At 47.3% G+C, this 27182-nt stretch overlaps 3 protein-coding genes across 3 annotated transcripts in view; 1 reads left to right on the top strand and 2 right to left on the bottom strand.

Moving 5' to 3' along the window:
• The first annotated feature begins 1963 nt into the window (after nucleotides 1-1963).
• Nucleotides 1964-8484, top strand: LOC135819813 (salivary glue protein Sgs-3-like). Its single transcript, XM_065333090.1, has 2 exons — nucleotides 1964-2328; nucleotides 6498-8484. Exons 1-2 carry the CDS (start codon nucleotides 2238-2240, stop codon nucleotides 7373-7375), a joined length of 969 nt encoding a protein of 322 aa, XP_065189162.1. The 5' UTR covers nucleotides 1964-2237; the 3' UTR covers nucleotides 7376-8484.
• Nucleotides 8485-9328: 844 nt separating this feature from the next.
• Nucleotides 9329-19052, bottom strand: LOC135819814 (uncharacterized). Its single transcript, XM_065333092.1, has 6 exons — nucleotides 18818-19052; nucleotides 15207-15565; nucleotides 14161-14311; nucleotides 12825-12904; nucleotides 10619-10862; nucleotides 9329-10271 (listed from the first exon to the last, which is right to left on the bottom strand). Exons 2-6 carry the CDS (start codon nucleotides 15529-15531, stop codon nucleotides 10253-10255), a joined length of 819 nt encoding a protein of 272 aa, XP_065189164.1. The 5' UTR covers nucleotides 15532-15565; nucleotides 18818-19052; the 3' UTR covers nucleotides 9329-10252.
• A 1879-nt stretch (nucleotides 19053-20931) lies between these two features.
• LOC135819811 (putative elongator complex protein 1) overlaps nucleotides 20932-27182 on the bottom strand; it is a 32288-nt gene continuing 26037 nt past the window's right edge. The window contains exons 30-34 of the mRNA XM_065333088.1: nucleotides 26563-26674; nucleotides 25407-25534; nucleotides 24195-24361; nucleotides 23419-23488; nucleotides 20932-21978 (exon numbers count right to left, since the gene is read on the bottom strand). Of these exons, the coding sequence (XP_065189160.1) occupies nucleotides 21896-21978; nucleotides 23419-23488; nucleotides 24195-24361; nucleotides 25407-25534; nucleotides 26563-26674 (560 nt within the window). The 3' untranslated portion in view covers nucleotides 20932-21895. The remainder of the gene's footprint in view (nucleotides 21979-23418; nucleotides 23489-24194; nucleotides 24362-25406; nucleotides 25535-26562; nucleotides 26675-27182) is intronic.

Here is a 27182-nt window from a genome sequence, read left to right as displayed (position 1 = left end):
TGCACAAGTGTTTTTTTTCAGTAGTGCTGAATGGTTCACAATCACATGTCATTCCAAACAACATCTACATGTACATGATTGTATAATGTAATTTTACATTGTATGCACACACAGACTGTACTGGTAGTGATAGCCAGAAAGTAGACGTACATATACACGTACACGTACACTATACAAGGTACGTTTGAGCTGAAAGGAACGTTTGATGTGAGTTGAGAATTTGTGGAACACTTGGGGAAATTATTCATATTGAATGTGTTTATTTTGCCCGTTAAAGAGGCTGTAAAATAATGTTCACCGTGACGTACAATGTACATGTACATACATGTACATGTATATTGTACGTGTGCTGTATTCACTGGATGTATCTCCACGTACATGTACATGTAGGTTATTTATATTGAAGGCTGTACTGCTCCCTTTCCTCTGTTATTTACCATGGTATTGGTGCACCACCACACTTCTCACACTTCTTGTGAGTTCCCTTCGGGAACGGATACGATAATTTACTTACTTACTTACCACACTTCTTATACTATCTTTCTACGCCATGGCTGGCAAACGCCCCCTCCTCATCTACATGTATATTGGCACTGATTCATCTTTAGCCACTGGAAGGTGTAGTAATAATAATAATAATAATAATAATAATCCTCCCTACCCAATCTCCTTGGCTTTGGTGCGTCCATGGAGCTATGAAACCGAGACCTCTGGTCGGCGGAGCTTAATTTTTGGCCCCCACCAACACACTCCATTATTCACCCCAGTGTCTGGAGATACATGTACATGATTGTACAGTACATGTACGTGGATTTTGTAGAGAAAAAAGACTTACTAGGTCAAGTAGGTGCTGTCTATCAACTGTCGCGTGTCGAGCATGTCGTGTGCGTGCTGTTTGTGTGCACTCTGTGGTCATGGTGGTACTCAGGTACTGGTACTAGTGTGGGTCGCGGCAGGCCGCCGGTACGCGGTGTTTGCTAAAGACCTTCATCTATCCGATCAACGGCCACATGCACAACACGTAAAGCGAAGTGGGCAGTATACTGCATGCACCCTGCATGCAGAGTGCAGAGGGCAGTCAAAAAACATAAAAAGTCATGTGTAGACCTACCACTGACTGAGTAGTACCAGTGAACCTAGTACCTGCGCTCAGCTAGTACACCAAGTACACTGTACTTGTTGTACTGACTGTAAAGTACGTATCTAATATTGACTGGGTACGAGGTCAATAGGAAATAAAAGCCGAGTAAAAGACCGAGGCGAAGCCGAGGTCTTTTACGAGGTTTTTATTTCCTATACTGACCAAGTACGAAGTCAATATTGGATTTATCACGATAAACAGTCCGTATTTCAAATTCCAGAACGATAACCTCATGAATCCCGGTTTTATGATTGCACAACCGTTGGACCACCACCTACTGATGCAGTGACAATGCTGCACTAAGCACCGTTCAACTGCCCAACCCCTAAGCAGTCAAATATAAGCAGTCAATATAGCCCTAAGGAGTGAAATATGCAGGAATATTTGACTGCTTTAATAGGTATAGCGAAAATCAATGGGAGTCAATACTAAGGGAGTGATAAAATGTAACATTAGTTGTAGACAGTCTGTTCGTGGGCAAGTGTGCACATCTGGGCTGACCTCGCTGCAGAGTGCAGTCGGGCCCAGCAAATGAGAGGTTATTGTTGCCCTGTTGAGTGTGTGTGGGCTGTTCATGTACTTGCTAATGTGTGACCTACAATGAATAACTCATTTCCATTGTTGAATGGAGTGGGCATCGCCCGGCCTGTCCACGCCGCACTTCGCCATGCTTGACTGTAGCCTTGGTAGGTCATGCCTACGCCAGGCTATGTATGGTGTAGATCTGCATAGATCTACTGCCTAGTAGACCTACTGCTCTACTGGCTTCAGCTCCAGCCGGTAATCCACGGATGTGCGCATCAACGCGAACGACTGCACAGCGCATGCAGGCTGTTATGTGTATCACTAGAGGAAGGAACTCATTCAGCAAAGAACGAATTGCAGCGCTGTAGAGTCGCCTTTCTTCTTTTACTGTGCGTGTTGAGATTATTTTTTACAGGCCTGTGCTTAGCATTCTGTCGTTGTGTGCGCTTGAGAAGCAGAGATTTGCAGCTTTACTGCAGCGACGTGACGTGGACGATAAAACCCTACGCTCGTGAGTGCGCCCTGCTCCCTTTTCGCCGGACAGTGTTCTTTGTCTTGATAGCGCGATAACATGGCCCGATCGTTAGTATTAGCCGTGATGCTGGTTGCCCTGGCCCTGTCGTGGAGCAGTAGGGCGAATGCCCAAGAAGGCTTCATAACCGGTAAGTTATTTCTCTTGTTTTGTCTCGCCGATGCGTGTAGGTTTCCGTGCCTGTTTAGTTTTGTGCTTTCGCTGATGGTCGAGAAACACGAAATAGTCGTTAGCGTGTTTCCTGCAACAGGAATTCTCGAGTACACGTCGTGTATTTTTAGACGTACTGCTGCTGTACTGAGTAGTTGTGCATCTCGTCGCTCGCACTTACTTGTAACGTTGTGTGACGTGATTGGGAAATGTGGTCGGCGTTGCGGGCAGGAACTGTCAGATTCCAGGCGCAAGATGTAAGTCCTGATCAAGATCAGCTGATCTCGCGAGCGCGGGGATTTTGAACAGGAGGCTTTGCTCGTCCGCGTTTCCAGACATCAAGCGAGAACTACATGACGACCTTGTCTAATGAGAAGGCAGTACACTGTGTCCTGCCTGTCTGTCGGGTGAAGTAAAAACTAAAACAACAACTAACTATTACTTAATATAGTCTGTCTCATTTTGTCCTGAGATGTTTTGATGCATAGTGATTATGACGCTCATCATTCGCTCCCTTGTCACTGGACAGTTCTGTCCGTTTGGTTTTAGCGAATTCAAATAAAGAAAACAACAAACAACAACAACTTTGGGGAAAGGTTTCAGAGCGGACCCGCTCTCTTCCCATTCACTCTGCAAACTCGAACTCGTTTCTCAAAATTACATCGTTTCGGCAAATTGCCCTCATCAGGTTACTTGAACAAGAAACGATATGCTACCCGCCGGTACCCAACTCCTCAGTCCTCAGTGAGTTAGCTTTCTAAAGGAAAGATCAGTGCTTGATCCGACACACTGGTTGTTGAATTGCGACACCATCGCAAGCGACCATCCTCAACTCCTCTTCGAATTCCATGGGGTTAGAATTCCATAGACACCTAAGTCAATCCCTCCGTTGTAAGATAAGCCAACGCAACAGGCCATTCGCAGTGAAGTCAACCGCCGACACTAGCCAGAGGGAAACGCCATATCGGTTGAATGGAGGTTTACAAGTCAAGTGCATGTCCTTTCTCGGGCGTCTTTTATGAAAGACAAAAAAGTATTCGTTTCTTCCTATTTATATCATGGCCAATCTGGCCCATCCGTCGTCACCTTTCCGCAGCGACAGAAATGACACGTGTAGATCTACTAGTTATATGCAGATGAAGCACGCACAACAGTCATGCATTTACAACGAACTTTTCAAATTTCCATCTGTGTACATGTACATGACATGATTGTATGTAACTGCTGGGTACTACTACAGCGGTGGAATCCTGATAATTTGAATATGGCTTAATTCGAACATACCGCTTAATTCGAAGTTTTTTCCTGGCATTTTGAGGTTCGAATTATCAGGATTCCACCTGTAGTAGTTATTACGAGTGGACAGACTGCACGGTTTAGCTGGCAGTGTTGAGCAGCGTTTCCTGTAAGACGACCACAGTGAATGGTATATTCTTAGTAAATATCAGTATCAGTCACCAGATAATCCTTTCGGAAAATGAAAATGAAATATTAATTCAAACTCGGACACTGAGCCAGTAATAAATGTAAAAAGAAAAAGTCGTGGATAGTTGCTGCATAACTCGTTCTCATGTGTTTCTTCTCTTTTTTACAAATATTAATTCAAGCAGTGTTTTCTCAATTGCTCTAATACATGTACATGTATGTTGATATTGGACAACGTTTGAGAGCACCTCAGCTGGCTATTGCAGAAATTAGCTAAGAGGATTGTGCATTTGCAAGTTGATCGCACAGACATAAAAAAGTGTGCGCGTGTGCATACGCACTTTAACGCTCGATAACCCGAAGCGATCTGTCTGAATTGCGAAGTAGGATGGACAGTTAGTGGGTTGTATGTGAAATTCGTAACATCTGGGATGTTCTAAAATGGTAAAAAGCAGCTTTTGACCTGTTTATCAGTGAAACCTGGAGTCGTGTTGCTGGTGTGATGAGGTCGGCCAGAGAGCGGCGCATGTGCCGGAGGTGGGATGAGGTCGGCCAGAGAGCGGCGCATGTGCTGGAGGTGGGATGTACCACAATATTATTCACATGAAGAGAAAGCAGTCTGAGATCATGTTGTTACTTTAAAAAAACAAATCCAGTCCGATCATGTTAGTACTTTTTTTTAAATAAAAAAAAACTCTCCATACCATAGCTGCAGTAGCGGAACTGATCCAATTGTCACCTGGCAAACTGAAAAGATATACTAGTATGTAGTCAGGGCCAAGTATTTGCCTCGTAATGGATTCCATGCCATATGCTGTTGCAATCTGCCCGCATCTTCAGGGGGGATACCTGACCCATCGCAGAGCCGATGTGGACCTCCTTTTTCTGGTTGAGGAAGCCCCTTACAATCCAACCTGTGCCGTCAGCTGTTTCTAGAGTCATTAACAGAGCTTAGAACAGAGCAGATTCAGCCAGGTTTTTTGTGCTTCAGTAACTCCAAGTTTCATGCCTCAGGGCAATCATCCGACGCTTAGTTCTACCAAACAGTACGCTTACACAGGGCCAGAGATGAACAATTTAAAAAAATCCAGCACTGGGTGCAAGTGCGCGCTAAGTCTGGGTTGGATTGTGAGCAATCTAGCTGCAAGGTCTACATTGGTAGCTGAGAGCCGTCCTTCTAGGCCCACTACGCCACCAATCACCTCACCTCCATGTTTCATGAAAAGTATGGGAACTTCACTGAGCTTGCAGGGGTGTCGGAAGGTTATTTTTTAAAGGTGGTATGGTCAACCACCGGAGGTACACTTGTTGAGAGGAGGTGGCTCCGCTAAACAGTTTCTAAAATTCAGAATCCACTGTGACATTGGTGCTTTTGATTGATTCACGGGGTAGCTGGGGCAAAGAGTGGTACGGTCAATATCGTTGTGACCATGGCGTGCCCGATGCCCTGGCTTGCTAAACACGTCTGGAGGAAGCCGCTAACCATCACATGGAACGTCTGGGAGATGAGCCGGCCGTGCAGGTTTGCGTCAGAGTAATAATACTACCTTTGTATTGCAGATAAGTTCCACGTCCTGACGGCACCGAAGAAGCTTGTGCCGAACTAAACGATCTGAAATGATCTCCTAAGGCAGCTATGCGAATAAGCTCTGCCTCACAAACCTCGCACCTATAAAATGAACTGACCAAATGCTTAGCGTAAGCACCCCTAATCACATGCCTCTGCTGTTAGCTACACTATGATACTCTGCTCATGCCCGCCCATCACTCAATAGCCCACTCACACCTCCAACCGCCTGCCTCCTTAACGCCTTCCCTGGGGTTTTATTAACGTTTGGACGCTGCCAGACTTGGCGTGCACCTGCACTCAGCGCTAGATTTGCTTACTGTAAGTCTAAAAAAATTCGGTGTGTTTAAAATTTAAATTTCGGCCTCCAAAGGCAAAAAAACGCATTTTGTCCGCATTAAAAATTTCAGCCTGTACTGCTGCTGCTAATGCCTGTATATGCTGTCATACCGAAGCTTGCAAACCAAAATTTCGGCTGCAACAAAATTCTGGCCTGAAGGCCAAGGCCAAAATAGCCAAAAATAAATCTCCTTTATAGAAAAGAAAAGGAGCAAGGAAGTACAAGCTACGCTATAATGTCCATTGACACCACCAGTTACTAAACAATCAGCTCATGCGATAACATTGCACGACACTGACCGACGGTACTGACGTTCTACAACTAACTGGTTGTTGTTAGTGGACATTATAGCATAACTTGTAGTTCCTTGGTCCTTTTTGTTCTTCTATAAATTCATCATTGGCTCTCCATCCGAGTCCAATTTAAAATATCCTCGGAAAGGTAAATTTGTTGAATTGCAGTTGCAGTATATCTGTGTGCTTACGTGTTTGTAAGCGTACTGTTGGGTAACACTCCAGTATCAGTACTGTTGGGTAACACTCCAGTATCAGCGTACTGTTGGGTAACACTCCAGTATCAGGAGCTAGAAAACGATGACTTTCATAGGCTTGTCATTATGACCAATAAGGATCAGAAAGACACGTATGTGACAAGCTGAACCTCCAAGGTCACCATGAATAGCATAAGCGTAGTCTCTTTTTTAAGTTGCTCTTGTCCACGACAGGCTTTGCATGTATACATCCTATGCTTCAAACCATCTGAAGACAATTTCTTTCTTTTCTACATTTGCTGTTTGCTGATCCTGCTGGGGATCCAGAGTTTCCAACAGAAAATGCAACCACCGATACGTCGGAAGGTCAAGAAACCCGAGAGACAACTTCCGTAACTACGGTAGCTGAAGAAACCACCGAGCCTGTGACCACCCCAGAGCAGGCTTCGACTACTGAAGCAACGACAACACAGGCACCCACCCCAGCAACCACCACCCCAACAACAACCACCCCAGCAACAACCATCCCATCAGCCACCACCCCAGCAACAACCACCCCAGCAACGACCACCCCAGCAACCACCACCCCAGCAACCACCACCCCAGCAACAACCACCCCAGCAACCACCACCCCGGCAACCACCACCCCGGCAACCACCACCCCGGCAACCACCACCCCGGCAACCACCACCCCGGCAACCACCACCCCGGCAACCACCACCCCGGCAACCACCACCCCGGCAACCACCACCCCGGCAACCACCACCCCAGCAACCACCACCCCGGCAACCACCACCCCGACACCTACTACCACAGAACCCACGCCCCCGGCAGCTTCAACCCTACCAGCGACAACCGAGGCCGCTGAAACCACCCCTGGCTTGACCACCGTTGTCACGCCTTCCCAGGCTCCGGTCCCTATTTCAATTCACTCGGAAAGTGCAGCAAGTGATGCCACCAGCGCTCCGACAGCAGCCTCCACCACTACCGTCGATGGGAACGCTGATGACAATTCCGGTGGCGGAGTATCGAGCGGTGTCGTCGTCATCATCATCGTCTGTGTTTTGGTGGCAATCATTCTGGGTATCATCATTGCATTCGTTGTGGTGAGCATGACGCGGAGAACGCAGGGAGTTTACGAGACCTGTGAAGGAGAAGATTCACCCGGAAGCCAGGGTCAGCAGAAAGCGGAGGTTTTCCTATAAAGGCTGTGCTGAGGCACGTTGGCCTTGGGCTTGACATGCATGGTTGCACTGCACATAGGGCAGGCGTGAGCATTATTTTGCTACTCTAACCATGTATGTAACCTGTTACATGTGTACGCTTTTGTGTATGTGTAAGCTGTGTGCGTGTGCACGCGAGTGTGTCCATGTGTGTGAGTGTCCGTGTGTGTGTGTGTGTGTGCGCGTGTGTCTGTGTGTGCACGTGCGTGTGTGTCCGTGTGTGTGTGTGTGTTCGGGTGTTTGTAAGAAAGAGAAAAAGAGACAGACAGACAGGGAGTGAGCGAGTGAACGTGTTTGCGTGCACGCACACGAGTGAACGTGTTTGCGTGCACGCACACGAGTGAACGTGTTTGCGTGCACGCACACGAGGGTACATGTGTGCACAGTTATATCTACATGCATGCTCAGCCGCTAGCAAGTCTTTGAATGCATCCAGTATCGGTGCGCATCTAACTAGAGAGACCGAAGTATGTATTTTCGAGAGAGAGAGAGAGAGAGAGAGAGAGAGAGAGAGAGAGAGAGAGAGAGAGAGAGAGAGAGAGACCGCTTTCACCGCTGACAGTATAATATCGGACGGATGTTGTCACGTTAGTTCTATCCCAGAATGAGGAACACCAGTCTGCTGGGCAGGGATGCATGGCATTCTTGTACCTGCACTGGGCAACTGAGTTCTGACATCACTCCTAGCCAACACTCAGCAATGTGCAGTCACGGACTGGCGCCAGCGATACTGGCAGGAAATCATTTTCTGTTAGCAGCGCATGCTGTTCTCTTCTTCCTTTCTTGCTATGAGCATCATTGCTTTAGCCATGGAGTCTTCCCCTTTACAGACATTGTAATTTGTAGGCTTTAGCACTATTCTACTTCGGATTATATTAGGGACACGAAGCCATTTGCTCAACTCAGGCTTCGAATTCTACATGCCTTTAGCATGGGTTTTGACTCGACTTCTTTCTGTATTTTATGAACCGCTCCATTCACTCTAGCTCTCCTGCCGCTATGTATCTTGAAAGATTTCATCCTGTTGTACAATCACTAAGGATCTACTCCAGTAATCTTGGTTGATTGGCAGTTATACATGTGTCTGTGCAGTTTCTGGGTGTTGCTTGTGTGTGCGTATGTGTGTGCGGAAGTGTGTGTGTTTGTGTCACTGTGTGTGTGTGTGTGTGTGTGTGTGTGTGTCACTGTGTGTGTGTGTGTGTGTGTGTGTGTATGTGTGTGTGTGTGCGTGTGTGTGAGCGTGTGTGTCTAAGTCCACCCAAAGGTTTGGGGGTTTCAGGGGGCGTCGGCCATTGGGCGGTTCAATAGCCAATTGAGTCATCTTTCCAAGTTTCCTTTTGAGTCTCTCTCCCCTCTCCTGGGGAGACCCACATGGCCAATTTTGGCAGTGAGCAAGTACAAGTGTGTGTGTGTGTGTGCGTGCGTGTGAAGAATGAAAAAAATGAAAAATGGAAATAGGGATTCACTGGCCAGAAAAAGCCACTTCAATCAGCTGTGTGGTGGATACCAGGCTAAATTTAGTGGCGGTCAATTCATCACGCAGCCTTACAAGCAGTTGAATGGTGTAATCCCAGCACTAGTTGCTATGTCTAACATAGCTGTTCGCTGTCATTGCTTCTGCGGTGGGCAGGTCTGAGGTGTATATGTGTGTGTATACATGCATGTGTGCGTTTGTGGGTGCATGCGTGTGTGTGTGTGTGTGTGTGCGTGTGTGGGTGCATGCATGTCCTACATAATTATATCTACCATCAAAACTGCCAATAGCACACGGATCATTGCCCCCCCCCCCCCCCCACCCCAAAAAAAACTTCAGAATGCATCAGATTCTCTACAGGTAGCTCTTCGCTCTATGCATCTATCATGTTAATTCTGATAATTCTGTTGTTTCGGCTACACATTCCCCTGGCTACAGTCAGACAGCTAGCAAGGCAGTCGTCATCGGACATGAAGAACAGCTTCTAAAAGAGAGAAAAACGTTGGAGAAGAGTGAGCAGAATAGGTTATTTAATACTATTAGTACTTTCACATGGTGCACACTGGTCATTCCATGAAAGTTGGAAATGGTACGGCCTGCTGCACCAGTGTCACTAGCCCTGCCACTACTACTCGCAATCCTGTGATATCTATTATTACCAGTAGCATGGTCACTATCTCAGAATCCTGTGCAAAACCGGAAATCCATCCGTAGCCAGTCAAGTTAGTTATAGTTATTTGCTAAGAATACACGCACAATGGTGTTGATCAGGGGAGATACTACTAGTAGTATGAATCTGCTATTTGTGACAGAACTGGTTGCAGCTAGAGCGAGCGTGTGATGTGCGGCGCGTGGTGACCGCCTGTTCGCTAACTGCATGACTGTACAGTGCTTTTGCAAACACCAGAAAAATGCATACACTTAGTAGTTGTTAAGTAAAGGGAGAGCAAAGTGTATGGATTCCAAGATAGACTCAAAATTTACAAAAGAAAATGAAAAGACGACAGCGTATACTGCCAAACGCTGCAACGTAAGAATCATTCAAAAGCTCAAATCGGAGTACATGTTCAGTTTACGTATACCAGATCTCACTCACTGAGTATCCTCTGAAACGGCAGCAGAAGCCCTCCAAAAGCTTCACGCCTGAGAGACGTCCCGCAGCCCATGAAGCATGGGCAGAGCGTGTGCTGCAGGCGAGAGGTACGGATGGGTAGAGATACAACAGCTGCACCAACCAGATCCGATCTGTTATTGACAAGTCTGTTTGCTACATTTCTGGAAGAGGATATTCCCCATGAAATGCGAAAAATCGATTCCACTAAAATCTCAGCAGATGACGGCGATTCGATTTCTGGGGCTCCATCGCTCGCTCACATTTGCTCGCCTTATCGAAGGTGTTTGTGCCTGGAGTAGTACAAAGCAATGCAAGACAACATGCACAAGCATACACATACGTACACGTACAAACGGTAATAAGAATGCAGACACACACACACGCATGTGCGTGCGTGCAACAAACGTGCGTGCAACTGTGTTCATACACAACACCATCATGGTATTGCTGCAAGACCAACAAAATCTTTAAAGACAACAGTGTTGTCAAACATATCAAAACAGTAAAGACTAAGTGAGGAGCAGTCTGACTTACTCTCTCCCCGTCAATGAACGCACGCACGCACACACGCACGCACACACGCACGCACACACGCACGCACACACGCACGCACACAAACGCATGCACGCATGCTTACCCAAGGATCCTTGAAAAGTCTCGAGAATTCTGCCTGCATATGGTGGTCAGGATTCCATACAGGTCGTTGAGCGTCGGGCAGTTTTTCTGTGCCCTCAGCCAATGCAGTATGCCGTGTACGTTCTTGATATCCGCCTTGCCGCGCATATCCTTATGATTGTCGTCCATGTAGTCCGGTAGGACAATGCGATAGTTACGTAAAAGCTTCTCGTCGACGAATTCTGCGGCATGCCTGGCCAGCAACTCTGTGCACAACATAGGAGCAAAGGGACCGGAATGGAGAGAGGGAAAGAGGGGGGGGGGGGGGGGAGGAGGAGGGGGTGCAGACAAACATCAGCACACTGATGAATGTACATGTATTCGAATACTTTGTACACAGAAAAAGATTTCGCCGTCTTCCGGAAAAGTGCTCAATGGCTTTGGTGGAGAGTGCGACTTCCAACATAAAACCACTGCTATTAGAACCATAAAATTAACTCAAACACTCGTCGCAATAACGACGTTATTTCTCACATCTCCAGTTTTGCAAAGCATGAAAATCCACCTCATTTTTCAAATTAAATACATGTATCCACTTCACCTCCAGTCAGCAACACACAAACAGTCCTGCGCTACACCACGTACAAATGTTGATACCCTCCTGGGTGAAAATTTGGAAACACATCGTTGTACGTGGTGCAGCCGAGGACTGTACGTATGTTACGGGTTGGAGGTGAAGTGCATACATGACAAGGCTACAATGGAGCTTCAGAGTCCTCAAAAATCTAAAAACATAAAGGTGCGAGTACTTCACTGTTCTTGTTCCTTTCCCTTTGCCTGTATTTCACCTGATGAGAAGGCTTGAAAAAAGTATACTTGTGAAAAAAATGTGAAACCAAAACCTTTCAAGATGTTCGTAAAGAGCCTGAAGTGTGTCCTTTTTCTGAGTTACTGTTATTATCGCATTCATACATGTCACGTGCCTGTTGTCAGGTCGTTGCTAGCATTTGGCCAATCAGAGCAGCACCGTACCAGGGCATTATCAGACGATAATGCCCGGGTACGGCGTACCCATGCCCGTTAGGAATGACCCCAGGCGTACTACGTACGCTGGTGCACTGCCAAATATGCACCAAGCCATGCCTTTTGGGCAGTGACCTGGTACATAATTGGCAGTACTCCAGCGCACATAGAACACATGGGACCATTCCTAAGGACACCACATGCACTCGCACACACCACACGAAACGAAACTACTTTACAATACGTGCACCGTCCAAAACAATTATATTTTACTAGCAATGTCGACATAGGAGAAGTAATTTATAACAACGTGACAATAGCACACAGCATGTCATTACCATGCATTACTAAATTCAAGTCAATTGAGATGAACAAGTCAACAGGTGAACATGCATCACAAAGTTACCTATCTGGAAGAGATCAGATTGTATCTCGAACTCCTACAAAATATACAGTTACATCTACATTGTACTTCAAATGTACCTAGCTACATGATTGTCCAGTGTACATATGGACCTCAAGTAAACTGAAAGCAATGCGAACAAAATCTCAGATGTATGTGAAAAAGTATCATTGTTCCGAATAAGAACACTTACAATGTACTCTCAAAACTAGTCTAATTACTAGTGCCCCTTGGTCAAGGATGTTTGCGGCCAACGTTAACGCCAAAGCAGCAGCGAATCAGCTAACTTCCGTACCGCCCAATAGGCAACACTAACACCAAAATGCAAAGACATATTCCTGGAACTGCAAGTAAATCTGACACAAAACGTTCTATCATTCCACGGAGAAAGCTCCTTCCGATCTTGTTCGACCCTTCATTCATTTGACAGCTGATTGGAACCTTCCTCCTCCCTTGACCATGTTTACCTTATTAGTCTACAACTAGACATGTGGCATGTATGAACTATAATAACACATGGTGCGTCGTGCATTATGGCTGATTGTATGCCCTAGTGCGTAGCCCTCGGTCGTGCACCGTAGCCCGCGGGCCTGCGGCCCTTGGGCTACGGTGCACGACCTCGGGCTACGCACTAGGGCATAAATCAGCCATAATGCCCTCCGTACCATGTGTTATTACATACTTCTTGTCCCAGAGGAAACTGTTTACATGTAAAGGAGTTTCAAAAGAATCTCCTCATCTCTTCATCTCTTCCAACTGCAAGCAGATGCCCAGTGAAGAAAACAAAACTTACTGAACTAACCTCTCATATCTGGCGTCAGGTAGCTTCGGATGCTGTCAGCCAAACCTTCAATATCATCCAGGTCACTCAGCTTCTTCAGCCTGCACATGCAAGATGCAAACGCAGGAGTGAGCCAATTTGAACTCGAGCGCTTACGCATGCGCGCACGCACCCACATACACCCGCACACACACACACACACACACACACACACACACACACACACACACACACACACATACACACACACACACAAACACACACACACACACACAACCCACACACACGCAGACCCCCCCCCCCCCCAACACACACACACACACACACACACCAGAACATGAATCTGCATTGACGCCTACGAAGAAGTATGATCACCCGGTGAATGTAGGATAAACCTGGTGTTAAAAAAAAAGTGTAACAGGTCACTTCTCTGATTCCCAAACCGGTCTCTTCACTACGACCAAGCCTTGCACCACATCTTCGGGCTGGTCTATCATGAGTGTAAACCTAGAAATGTACAGAAAGTTAGCATGTCTTGATGCGATTATGGCCCTAGTGCATGTGTACTGCAGAGAGAGTGCAGTAGTGACGGGTGCCAAAGAACGGAGTGCCGAAGAATGAACAGGCTAGAATATCACCAAGCATAGCACACCAATGTACACGGTGACTCAACTGCGCATGAACAGTACAATCATGCCGCTGAACAGGTTACAGCGGGTGCCACTCTGTTCTCACTTTTCTCACTCTGCGAGTCTGCGTCTCCATATCACACTGAGCTTCGTATCTAAGCACTGGTGTTCCAAAAAGAAAGCTGTTCTCGTATTCCTAACTCAGTTGCTCTCGTTGGTCGTTTACAGTACAGTAAAAACTGGTTTAAGCGACCACCCCACGGTGCAAGCAAAACGGCGGTCGTTAAAGCCAGGTGGTCTTTAGAACCAGATTCCACAGTGTCTGTGTAGAACTGTCGGTGTGTGGAAAAACGGTGGTTAACAGCAGGTGGTCGCTAAACCCAGAGGTCACTCACACCACGTGTTACTGTACATGTAGTGCATGAAGACAAGAACGACCTAGGCTAGGGGGCTGCCTCTCCCCCCCCCCCCCCCCCCCCCCCGTTCTACGGCACCCGGCAGACTGTAAGGCTATAAGAGACACATTACGTATGTCTCCTGACTTGTAACTCACGTGCATATGTATAACTACACGGCCGCAGCCATTTGCTCAAAGTTCTGCAGCTGACAATACGCAATGAACAAACTGATAGTCTAGGAGCCAGGTGGGCATGAGAACTGAGCTGTGTGACCCTCCGTCCAGGAAAGATTTTTTTGACGGATTTTACGGAGCATAGCAACACACTCACCCGTTAGGCCCCAGTATGAGCGGATCTACCGGCTGGTGACACTGCGCAGAACTTGCCATACGAGGATCCGCTGGTTCCGTTGCATGTCCACCATCGCGCTCAGCACCCGTACTGGCACCAGTAGGGGGACCAGGACGCAAAACTAGATCCTCTGAACCACAAGAGGAAGGGACAAGAAAGCAAAACGAGGCCACAATGTTCGTTTCTCTTCTCCTCTCAACTAGCGGTACAGTATGCTGTGACATAATCAAGTGGTGTGCTTCACTGTCCGAAGAGTTCTCAATACCCATATAGGGCAGAGCCTTGTAAACAAGAGAGAGACTGGAAGCAGGGTCGCAACTCTGAGTTTCACGTATTACTACGGTCATCAGGCAATATGCTGTGACATAACGTGCATGGCTACTGGCTAGACTCCTGGTATCATGATCTCGTGATGTAATGTGCATTGCCTTTGATTTGCAGTCAGTGATACAGTCCGAACCATGCGGATAACGACACTCAAGCGTGCAGGAGAAACGTGGCGTTCTTCGCGAGTCGTCGTTAGTCGTGACGTCGTGAAAGCATGCAGTTTACATGGTCACTGGGTATGGTATGGTATGGTATTGATTTATTTGAATTCGGTATCTCAACAGTACAACGTACAACTTGGGAAGATCCGAATGACATAGATACATAAACATAAAAGTGGAGTAGGTGCTACAGTTGATCATTTTATCGCAGGTCGTGGGACTAAACTAATACCAGTATGCAAGTACACAAGAAATAAAAGCTGAATAAATACTGTGTCCGAAGATTGCGTAGTTATTTGCCAGTGTTGGTTACACATGAGGATGTTAACCACAAGGCTCGCTCTACTAGTCGGTGGCGAGGCACTAAGGGTGCAAACTTGAACATCAAGCACATCATTTTTTCCGCCATATCCAAGACCATCATGGTAGGGATGACAATTACAAACGGTTACGAGTCTTACGACTTTACTGGGGCAGAACCCTGAAAATCTGGCGGCTGCCTTCTAGCCTCGCCGCCAATCTTCCGACGCAGCTTACCGTTTGTTGCCAAAGGGTCGATGACGGCAAACTGGCCAAGCATGTCACCAAAGACGTAGCGCGACTCATGTTCGCGGATAATCTCACAGAACAGGTGAAACGACTCCGCGTTACCACCGCCGAGGTAGTCTAACAGGCGCTCGTTGTGCTCCATCGAGTCGGCGGAAACGGCCTGCAGCTTCTTGAGTTGGATATCGGAGATCATGCGTTCCGAGTAGCAGTGGGCGCGCACCACCCCCGGTGTCATGTTCTCCGTGAGATGCGGCGTCCACTGACGATAGTTTTTGTGTTTCCATGGAGACGGTTGCGACATGATGGCCGCCATGCGCGGAAGGCCAGTGTCGTTGCACCCCCGGGACCTAGCAGATAAAGAACAAAACAGAGCAAACTCAGATGGTGAGCCAAGGAAAAAAATTGTAACATGGAAATTGTGGGCACAAGTTATGACTGTTCAAAACCTGGTTTAGTTGGTGGACTCGATCGCATAACTTGTGCCCACAATTTCCATGTTACAGAGCAAACTGGTCTTGAAATATTAACCCAAGCTAACCCCAGTCACACCGGAAATATTCCTCGGCATGTCAGTAACATACCGGTGCCTGCTAACCTTTGCAAATCTGAGATAGGGACAATGACATACCTAGGTGTGAAATAGGGACAATGACATACCTAGGTGTGAAATAGGGACAATGACATACCTAGGTGTGAAAATCAATACAAATCTAGCTGTGAGGAATGCAACTATTGCAGTTTTGGGCTCCGATTACCACGCTCGATATCGGGACGGTCCCGACCAAATCTGGATGATTGGCAGGTATGCAGTAAGCCAACATCAGAATGTTCGTGATACAGGTCACGGCTAGCATCACGGAAAACCTGCTTGTTCCCAAAGCTATGAAACAGCCATGCTAGTAGTGTCTGGTGCTAGCCAGGGTCTACACCGCTTTATTTTCGTATCTTTGTGTGTGTGTGTGTGTGTGTGTGTGTGTGTGTGTGTGTGTGTGTGTGTGTGTGCGTACGTGCGTGCGTGGGTGTGTGTGGGTGTGTGTGAAGACGGGCGGTCGCGAACCACGTGACTAGCGAGGCCTGGCACGCTATCCCGTACACGTCCCGTACCATACCCATACCCATACCCATACCATGCCATACCGTGCTGTACCGTACCGTCAAAGAGACCTGGCCACCAGCGGCCATGCACATATTCAAAATAGGGCTTTCAACGTGAAACCACTTGGTCGAATGCGATGTGTATCGAGGGAATGTATGCGAGGCGATGGTGCGTGTTCGAATCGAACGTTGAAAAAGAAACAAAGCCAGGACCACAGCGCGAAATAATTACTTGGCAGAATGTGCAGTAGTAGTAGTACTTCGAAGTAGAATTTATTATTTTGATAGGGAAGCATGGCTGGGCCTGTCTGGGGTTTAGACTTTAGAGTGTGTGTGTGTGTGGGTGTGTTTTGTTTTTGGATTTTGTTTTGTTTTGCCCAGGGACTTCAATCTCGACCAAGCCAGGTTCATTGCGTGAAAACAGAGAGGTTGGAAACTGAGAGATCCCTCGCTATGCTAAGTTGCCTAGGTCACAATGCATGTTATTCAAACTAATATAAACGTCTTTGCAACACGATTACCGGGTACCGGTCGTGACATCTTTTTGTATTGCAAGACGTTTCTATCAGAAGAAAAGAGGACCAAAAGAGCTACAAGTTCCGCTATCATATCCACTAACCTGTCCCTCCAGGAATCCGCGGCCGCGGTAAAATCCGCGGAATTCATTTTTTTTAATATCCCGCGGAATTCACAGTTTTCACCGCAGAATCGTGAAAAATCACGGTTTGGGGGCAATGCGAGCACGCGCCTCATATCCATGCACAGTGCAGTGTCCTGTCGCTATTTTGTTGCATTCAAAGTCGAGGGAGTTTTCTTCGTTACTGTATTGAGCCTATCGTGTATTTTCGACCACTAAATTTTTTATTGATACTGGTACATGTCACTGGCACTGCCGGAGGGCGGTGGTGATCTGGGGTGCATTCAAGTAGGCAATGAGCGAATAGAAGAGGTATCCCAGTTTAAATACTTAGGTGCCGTAATCACGTCGGATGGCAAGTCCGATGTGGAGATAAGAAGACGCTTAGCACTAGGGAAGCAAAAGATCATTGAGCTTCAATTCATTTGGAAATCGCCATCACTTTCTTTGCCTACAAAATTTCGTTTTGTTAGGTCTATTGTGCTAGCGACTGTTTTATACGGATGCCAATCTTGGACAATATCTGCCTCATCAATGAGAAGAATTTCATCCTTCGAGATGAAATGCTTCCGCCGACTCTTAGGAGTAACATACCACGACCGGCGTACCAACCAATCTATCCTGGAAGAAATCAATGACATCATCGGAGCAAGGATGCGGCTAGCGAACGAAGTCAAGAAATTTAAGTTGATGTGGTTTGGCCATGTTACGAGACATGACGTTTTCTCCAAGCCCTTCCTGCAAGGATCAACTCCTGGATCTCGACCGAGAGGAAGGCCCGCAACATCATGGATTTCTAACATTAAAAGTTGGACGGGTCTTCCCTTGCATGCTCTCTCTCATGCAGCACACAATAGAATTGGATTCAGAGACATCATTCACAATTCTCTCGCTGATTAATGCCTCTACGATCACCTTGTGATTATAAGTTATACATACATACATACATACATACATACATACATACTGGTACATAGCATAATATATAGCCATGTCTTTTCGCCGGTGCAGCGCCGCAGAAATACCGCAGTATTGCCGCAGAATTCACGCTATCCGCCGCATAATGTAGCGATTTGTGCCGCAGAATTCTGCGCAGAATTTCAACTTTCTGTCCGCGGATTCCTGGAGGGACAGACTAACACCACCAGCTACTTTACAATCAGCTCATGCGATAACATTGCACGGCACTGACAAATGGTATTTAAAACGTTCTACGCCTAACTGACAATCAGCTCTAGCACGTCTGATTGTAAAGTAACTGGTGGTGTTAGCAGATGTGATAGCATAACTTGGAGCTCTTTTGGTCATCTTTTCTTCTTATGACTTAATCCTTGGCTCTCCGCACGAGTCTAACGTTTCTGTCAGTTCGAATTACACTCATGATGACCTCAGCAAAAACAAAGCATAGCGACGCACTGAGCTTCAAGCTCTTTCGCTATACCTGTACAAAGATACCTTCTCATTTAACGTTTGATGACACTCTTCTCCGTAAAATGTCTGCTTGAAGAGAGAAGCATACACTTGTCCAAGCGTCTCCACACCTGATCGTATCAGAACGGCCTGGACCGAGAACAGCACCTTCGTGCAACCAATTTCTGGCCATATCACGCGGGGTCATGGTACCGAGTTATTAATTTTGCTGTGTAAAGCAGAGCCCTTGGCCACTCATCATTATGCATGATGTGTCCATTTCGGATTCGTTTCATTTGGCATTGAAAGTGCGTACAGAGGATATACAATCATGTACCGGTAAGACATTTTTGCTCGCTAACTCATGATAGCTCAGTAGCTGCACTGGCTATTCTCCCCCTTCTGATATAATTGACATTATATTTTGGTAACATTTCAACAAATTCTCGATTCTCACCTGGATCAGCCTATGTCTACGATCTTCTCGCCAAGGCCAGCAGACCAATGACTACCGACTATGTCAACCAGCCAGCCTCTGTTTCACAACACTGTAAGGCGATTGACGTGGTCCGGAACACGCTCCGGCGCTAGTTTACTGATTATTTGCATGTACAAGACTCAAAAGACCGGCATCCACCGATTATTGGAAATTTCTTCGTTTCTTCATCCATTTGCGCTCTACATGACTAGATCTATAGAGTAGAGAGTAGAGTGTAGAGAGTTAGAGTAGAGAGAGAACAGCGTGCATGCACGCCATGCACTGATGATGCAGTCGACAAGCGCCAGCAAACTCAACTCACGTAACCGTTCATTGCACTGGTTTATATGACGTCACTTTATCAAAAACTGAAATTGCCGAATCACACAAACGTCATCAAGGGTCGTGATCAGGTACTTCCCCTTCTCCCAGACCCAGGACCTACTACAATTCGTCAATAGGGCTTGAAAGTGATGACGTCAAAACGGCCAGGGAGTAGTAATTTGACATCAGATTTCTATTTTTGGATCCACTAAGGTGTGACTTTGCTATTGCCTAAGTATGTGGGTGCATAGCAACCTACTCATGTCGCATGCAGGTGTGACTTTTATTTCGCCACCAATTGTAACCCCGCCCCCAGTAGCCAAATCAGTCAGTTTCACTGGCTACATCACCATGCTGTGGGTAAGACCGCTTGAAATGTGCTTGGATCCATACAAAAAATGGATCCAAGTGGATCCAGTTTTTGAATTTTTGAAATTGTTGCTATGCTGTGACGTAGCACTTTCAAGCCCTATAGTGAGGTTTTGCATTCCGAATTTCGGTTCGGCGTTCTTCGGTCTTTTGTCGAACATCAAAATGTCGAATTTTCGCACCAACGTTTGTTTTGCAAGTCGAAAATGATGTGTTTTCATTTCGTGAGCCCCAGCATCAGCAACGACCTGTACCGTGCTCCTTTTCTTGCTGATTCCAACGAACTTTGATCGCCCAAAGAGTCGAGGGCCAAACCTGCCTCCTCAGTCGCCTCAGAAAAACCAACTCCATGGCCAAGTCAAATTTTATGCGTGTCGCCATAGTCTTTTCAGCCACACAGAAGACGGTGAGGACACTCCAGGCGAAAGAGAATCGACAGGCAGTGGAGAGGAGCAATCAGAGGTAGCTGACGATGCTATGTCGCCAAAGACGCCTGCGAAGCGATGCCGAGATAAGAAACCTCTTTGAATAAATCACGCGCTAGCGCTCTTCTACAAGAAAATGCATCCGAAAAATATTTTCGGCAAAGTGAGCTTTTTCCGAACAAACACTCCGAATCTTCGTGTGCATTTTCGACCTCGCTCCCGCGTGCCGAATCTTTTTGCCGAATTTCGGAATGCAAAACCTCACTAGTAATTATTGTAGTACTACGACAGCCATGCGCCAGTCCGGACTGGTACTGTATCCAGTAGATATACTCAGTACAGTGTATCTGGCATGGCTGCAGGTACAGCAATGTCGGGTCCTGGAGAACAGTCTAGAATGTAATACTATTTAGGTAACGTAATGGCACTATCGCCGTCGGTACCGTTCATTTCCGAGTACAGTGTACAACAGGGAGTCGTCAAATAAGGTATTTGACGACTCCCTGGTGTACAAGTACTGCAAACCCGGAATTGTTTGCGCCCGTTTTAGTTTGCGAATTGCGATGCCAGACATTTTTTTGCCTGCAAACGTTTGCGATTGGAGTCAATATTTTGATGATTGACTCAAGTGTGGTACGTGCATGGTAGCGGTGGTGGTTAAATCCCCGCTGTTGTCAGTGGCTTTGTACCATGCCCATGCGCATATGCGGGGCCACGGTCACTGCAATGCCTGTGGGTGTATGACGTGTGTGTGTGTATGTGCATGTGTGTGTGGTGTGTGTGTGTGTGTGTGTGTGTGTGTGTGTGTGTGTGTGTGTGTAATTGGTGTACGCGCACATCAACTAAAAATTAATACCAGGTAGACTACATGTACCAGAATGATACTTTCCAGGCTGCGTGCCACCTCCTGCACTCATCCGGTGAAGGAACATGCACTGGAATTGTACCCAGAATCAGACACTCGCGAGCAGCAGCAACAACAGAGAACAAGGAACCGATTCCAACCTCAATAAATAACGTCATCCATCGGAGTTAATACACCCGCAAAAAATGCTCAGAAGTGCACAATGGGCTAAGCTGGAGAAGGGGATTGTACCAGCAAGGACAAGATTCCCATGTAATATCATGGTTGAAATCTTTCCATGAGTACCGGGCACAGCGGTAGGTGGTAGCCGTGTATGAGGTGCGGGTAGCACTAAAGCACACGCTCTTGGCGGCTCTGCTATACCCTATCATGGGGTTCGGCACCAAACACGGGTGCCGAGCAAACGAGCAACTCCAACGGAATGCTGCATGTACCGGTACGTGCAACACTCCATGGTGGCACGCAGAGCAGATTGCATACAGCTAAAGCACAGCATATACGCGGCGGTCTACACGGGCAAACACAGCAGACACGCCTGGAGTATAACTATAAGCAGCCGTGGATGGGGAAGCAGATCAAGATTGGATAGTCCCGCTGGAACACCAGCATCCAAGTAGGCCAGAACAGAGCAATCAGAGATTGATGAACTGCACAATGGTACACTCTGCTCTCTGACTTACAGAGCTACAATACTTGTATAGATCGGCTGTGTTACGCCAGTGCGTGTTTTCCCACTGTCAAGCACTGACGGTATGCATAAAGTACAGCATGGCGGGAGCTGTAGCCGAGAGCACATGACATTGGTCTTGCAGTGAGCGGCCGCTACGATCGTTCGGCCATCACGTGCACGCATTACTCAGGGCACACATATACTTCGGCGTACAGGCAGTGCGGGCGAGTCCGTTCAAAACTCTACGCCTTCATGGAAGCATTCCAAAGTTATGGCGACACTACTCCGTGTACCAAAGAAAACCGTGATAGCCACAGTCATGTTGCAGAGCCCCGACAGAGCACATATCCGACAGGAAGAGCGCCCTGGCATGGTGTCTCGGACGATGGACGCGGGGACCACATCTAGCTGTCCAGGATCGTCAGCCGCCATGATGTTCGATCGGCGGAAAACGCCGGTGCTGGAACCCCGACTACAGGTAGGGAGTCTGCATGAGAAACAATAACGACGACGACAACAACAACAACATCACACACACACACACACACATACAATCCCAAGCAGACGGAAATGCATACACACAAACACATGTACCCACATGCACAGAAGCAGACGGACATGCGCACAGACAGATACAAATATCGACATGAATACGAGCAGACGCGTACAGACAGATACCAATACCCACATGAATACAAGCAGACGTGCATGAACACACACAAACACACAATCGCCAGATGCACACACGCAGACAGACAAATATTCATTCGCCGAGACACTACAAGTCTATTTCACATGCTCACGCACAAATACAAGGCATGACCACGTCCTGGATGGGGCATGGCCCTTTGCCAGCAAACCCGTTTGTTGTTGGTCCGATTGTGTGACATTGTGTAGTTGATTTCGTTTTTCTGGATTACTGTTGTGTTTTTGTATTGTTTTCCTTTTTAAACTCGGATACTGAGCCAATAAAATATAATTAAAATAGAAGAAATCACATGGAAACGAGTATCTTGTTACAGTCGTGGATTTGTTGTTGTTCTCGGCGTGTCAAAGTCTCAGCGTGAATCATTCATGCGCACTTTACATTTTTTTCAAAGTATTCATCTAGGGATTGAGTTGAATCTTTTACACAACCTTGATACATTTGCCTTGAGTTTCTTTGGATTAGACTCTTTAAAATGTTCATCTTGACTTCATTGCCGAGTTTCATCTCTTGTATCTTGGGTGTTCTTCATTCTTTTATTTTCCGTCGAAAGTATGGAGTGGAGTACTGCACTAGTGACGTATATACAGAAGCCTTGCTTGGTAGTTTAACATGTTTTTCGATTTTGACAGCATGTTACAAGGCGAGGACGCGTAGTGCACGTGAACAATACTACGGCGGCAACACGACGACTTCTACAACACAAAAAACGAAAATTATAAAAATCCTACCAACCCGTAGAGTAACGAGGGTCCGAACCTGGGTTTTCCCAATACGGTTCAAATGGTCGCAAGACCGGGACTCTGCCAACCGGTTTATGGTTGTAGTCAGGAGCACTACGCGTCCTCGCCTTGTAACATGCTGTCAAAATCGAAAAACATGCACTAGTGACGTGGACACGAACATCTGATTGGATGACCGGGGCCGGCACACATACAGCTTTTTAGCGCATACATGCACTGTTGACATGTAGTTCATGTACACGCTGTAACAACAACATGGGCCAGGAGTGCTGGCGGCTGCAAGGCCAGCGCCCCGTGGCTGCTGGACTTCTGCACGGATTTCAATGTCCGCGACGGTAGTGACTAACATTCCCGTGAACATTGGCACAATTAGCCTGCCATGTTCGACGATGAGCAAAGCCTCCGGCAAACACTACGAGAAAACGCCCGACGCAACACCAGATACGACTGTTAGAATTTTGTGTGCTAGCAACGTTACCTGAGCTTGACTTCTGCAGATGTTGCTGAACAAAATCGGCTGCCGTTGCGTTGGGGCCGAGAGAAGGCACCTGGAAATACAGTCAGAGGGGGGGGGGGGGGGAGAGAGAGAGAGAGAGAGAGAGAGAGAACAGAAAGAGAGGGAAAGAGAGAGTAGAGGCAGAGATTAATAAAATAAGCTAAGCAGCACATCATACCGTGTGTACCGACACGAGGGCAGCACTGCACTAGTGCACACGACCACTATCGTGACACGGAAACTAATCCCCCACACTTTGCTTTTATCTCTCTTCACCCCCCCCCCCCCCCCACTCTCTCACACACACACACCTGTCCTGTTCTGTCGAGCCACTGCCACAAGGGTCACGTGGGCTCCGGAGGGGCAACGCAGAGAGAAGATGCACACACACACACACACACACACATACACACACACACCTGTCCTGTCGAGCCACTGCCACAAGGGTCATGTCGGCCCCGGAGGGGCAATGGAGAGAGAAGACACACACACACACACACACACACACACACACACACACACACACACACACACACACACACACACACACACACACACACACACACACACACACACACACACACACACACACACATACACATACACACCTTCCCACGCCCTGAGTTTTACTACAGTGCAGTTCACGCTGTGCACGTTTCTCGCAATGTCAGAGCATTGACAGCCCGCACTACTAGCAGAAAAGAAAAAAAGCACAAGTTTATAACACAATACACACTGGAATAAAAAGTGAAACCTACCTGCGCCACAGGACTGTCTGCTGCTCCAGGTGCAGCTACAGGACGCCATACATCACGCAGCTTGTCACAGATGAGCTTCATCACCTCGGCGAATGTCGACTGGAGCTTGACCGCCTCGAGCTCTTCGTTAAGTAGGTAGAGCACACGCAGCATGCAACCCACATCACCTGTGAACACCACACACACACACACACACACACACACACACAAAATACATATCATGCACATCATAGTAGGGGCAGATATGCAGCAGAAAGAGGCGTAGTGCGTACAACTGAGCTTCAGGTGTGCAGCAGGAGACCTGCTTGAATGCTGCTTGTGAGCACAGATTTTCACTGTGACAGCCACACCCATCCGAGCTACACACTTTGGGCTTCATGTACTCTTGATACAACATTTTTTTTATAAAACAATTTCACGGTTCGCGTCAGACTCGGCTAGAGGCCGAGTTTTCCGCATCCGCAAGAACGCCAATAACCTTCAAGGATCAAGGCGTAGATGCAGCTCCTAAACCCTTTGAGCACGCATGACGTATTAATACGTCACGTACAGTGTCACTGCACCCACGCATGACGTAAAGCGGTGGGAGGTGAGTAGATCAGCTCACCAGCAAGTAGTCAAAGACCGATAATCCCATTCACTGCATCCATACAACATACTAGGGGATATAACAAACTTTCCTATTCGTTTAGATCCCCGCATTATGTTAAACGAGCTATTTGATCTTGGATACACAGCAGGTTGTGTAGTATAATACAGTGCAGGTTTCCCGTTGCCCTTTACAGCTGTATTACACTGAAGTCTCGCTGTGGTTGCCCCCTGCAGGCAGGGGTACAAACACTAGTCAAGAAGGATGTGTAACAGAGGGCAGGAGATCTTCGGTTTCCACTCAGGCCACAACAAGCAACCCCGCTGGACTGCATATTTCATAGTATCCACTATCCATACACGTACACTAGACCTTGGACATCCAAAAAGCAAAGACGAGAAGTAAAAACAGCGTCACAAAGGGCACTAGTGACCATACACATGCATAAGAGATAAGAGAGAGAGAGAGAGAGAGAGAGAGAGAGAGAGAGAGAGAGAGAGAGAGAGAGAGAGAGAGAGAGAGAGAGAGAGAGAGAGAGACAGAGAGAGACAGAGAGAGAGAGAGACAGAGAGAGAGAGAGAGACAGAGAGAGAAAGAGAGAGAGATGCGAACCCAGGACGTACTGCGTAAACCGTCCACTGTTGTGATGATTTCTGCCAGCGACTCGATCAACGCTTCTTCCTCATGTGCACTGCCTTCGCGTAGACGATGCTTCTTGCGTTCAGCCTTACGCCTGTTCTTTGCAGTTCGCCTATAAGAGCAAAGCCAAAACAAATGAACAGGATATACATATTCATTGGTTTGAGGGAAAGATGCAGACGGGAAAAGTCTGAAGATAAAATTGACTGTCACCACCAGGACTCAAACCAGGGACGTTCGCTTGAGGCCAGCGATGCTCTAACCACTGAGCTATGGTGTGACTGTCATCCCAGCAGAGACCGCCAAACATCTTCTTCGGACTTTGAAACCCACGCTTCCTGTGAATCCACACAGGCGGGTGGGCCACAGGATATACAGGGGGAGAGATCGGGCAAATCGAGTCACTTGGTCTACACAAGGGTGCAATGATCACCGGGGGTCATTCGGAATGAGATCAAGAAACGGCTTCATGCCGACTTCCCAATATAACGGCTGCTCTAGCTTTCATCATCAGTAAGCACACGGTTGAAACAAACAGTCCACGTCAACAAGAAGCTAGACTGCTAGACAATGCGCACCCATGTGTATAATGAACGTAATGTTGTCATGTGTATAATGAACGTCATGCTGTCAAGACTCAACAGCACTACAGTTGTACAGTAAGACCTGTAACTACAGACCACCGCGACTAGCAACCAGCCTGGTACTACAGACCACCGTGACTAGCAACCAGCCTGGTACTAAAGACCACCGTGACTAGCAACCAGCCTGGTACTACAGACCACCGTGACTAGCAACCAGCCTGGTACTAAAGACCACCTTGACTAGCGACCAGCCTGGTACTAAAGACCACCTTGACTAGCGACCAGCCTGGTACTAAAGACCACCTTGACTAGCGACCAGCCTGGTACTAAAGACCACCTTGACTAGCGACCAGCCTGGTACTAAAGACCACCTTGACTAGCGACCAGCCTGGTACTACAGACCACTTCGCCAGGCACGGACGGTTTCACATTCATATTATGGTTGCGCCGAGCAAACCTTTCACTAAAGACCACCTGCCACTAAAGACCGCTTTCTCTGGCCCCAAGGGGTGGTTGTTAGTCACAGGTTTTACTGTAGTTGTATGATGCTACTCACGCAGTCTGTCGTGATCGATTAGAGCCAGCCGAGCTCGCAGTTGTTCTAGAGGCCAAGCTGCTGGCGTCGGAATAGAGATCGGCGTCGGGACCATCCGCTGGTAAACCCATATCTATACAAACACATCATGGTGGATATATGCATACAAAGGGAGCGCAGACAAATCGATTCTTAGGCCGTGGCATACGGCATAGACTACAAAGGCAAACATCGACAGTGAGCCAGAAAAGACCACCACACACAGACGCTGGCCCATTTAACTCCGCAAACACGGACGCATGCGGGGATGCACACATCTGAAGTTCCCGCAGGTACATACTAGTGCATGTACTGGAGTCTCAATGTATCAATAATGATACAGTTAACCCTTTATGTACCGCGACCATCTCGAACCGTAAAAATATTTACGGTTCGGCGCGCCGCACTTGGACGCGCCGTTCGGCGGCGTCCTTTCTCTGATTCACTCGCGGTTTTTTTGCAGTGGACAGCTGAGATCCCACTGAAAATTTTGATGTATGATATGGGTAGGTCACCATTTGAAAGTATGGAGACCGATCGCGGCGAAAAGTGCGCTTCGCAAATGCAGCGCTCTGCGATATATTTTGCCAATTTCGATCGTG

This window comes from Sycon ciliatum, chromosome 6 (assembly GCF_964019385.1).
Source record: "Sycon ciliatum chromosome 6, ocSycCili1.1, whole genome shotgun sequence".
NCBI lineage: Eukaryota > Metazoa > Porifera > Calcarea > Leucosolenida > Sycettidae > Sycon > Sycon ciliatum.
The sequence above is the reverse complement of the archived record's forward strand: the minus strand, read 5'-3'. Positions and strand labels throughout refer to the sequence as shown.

Excerpts from the sequence above, each read along its gene's own strand:
- LOC135819813 (XM_065333090.1), top strand. The coding sequence starts at position 2,238 with ATGGCCCGATCGTTAGTATTAGCCGTGATGCTGGTTGCCCTGGCCCTG. Across the intron at positions 2,329-6,497 it reads CCAAGAAGGCTTCATAACCG|AGTTTCCAACAGAAAATGCA; the intron begins GTAAGTTATTTC and ends CTGGGGATCCAG.
- LOC135819814 (XM_065333092.1), bottom strand. The coding sequence starts at position 15,531 with ATGGCGGCCATCATGTCGCAACCGTCTCCATGGAAACACAAAAACTAT. Across the intron at positions 14,312-15,206 it reads CGACCCTTTGGCAACAAACG|AGGATCTAGTTTTGCGTCCT; the intron begins GTAAGCTGCGTC and ends CTTGTGGTTCAG. Across the intron at positions 10,863-12,824 it reads CCTGACGCCAGATATGAGAG|AGTTGCTGGCCAGGCATGCC; the intron begins GTTAGTTCAGTA and ends TGTTGTGCACAG.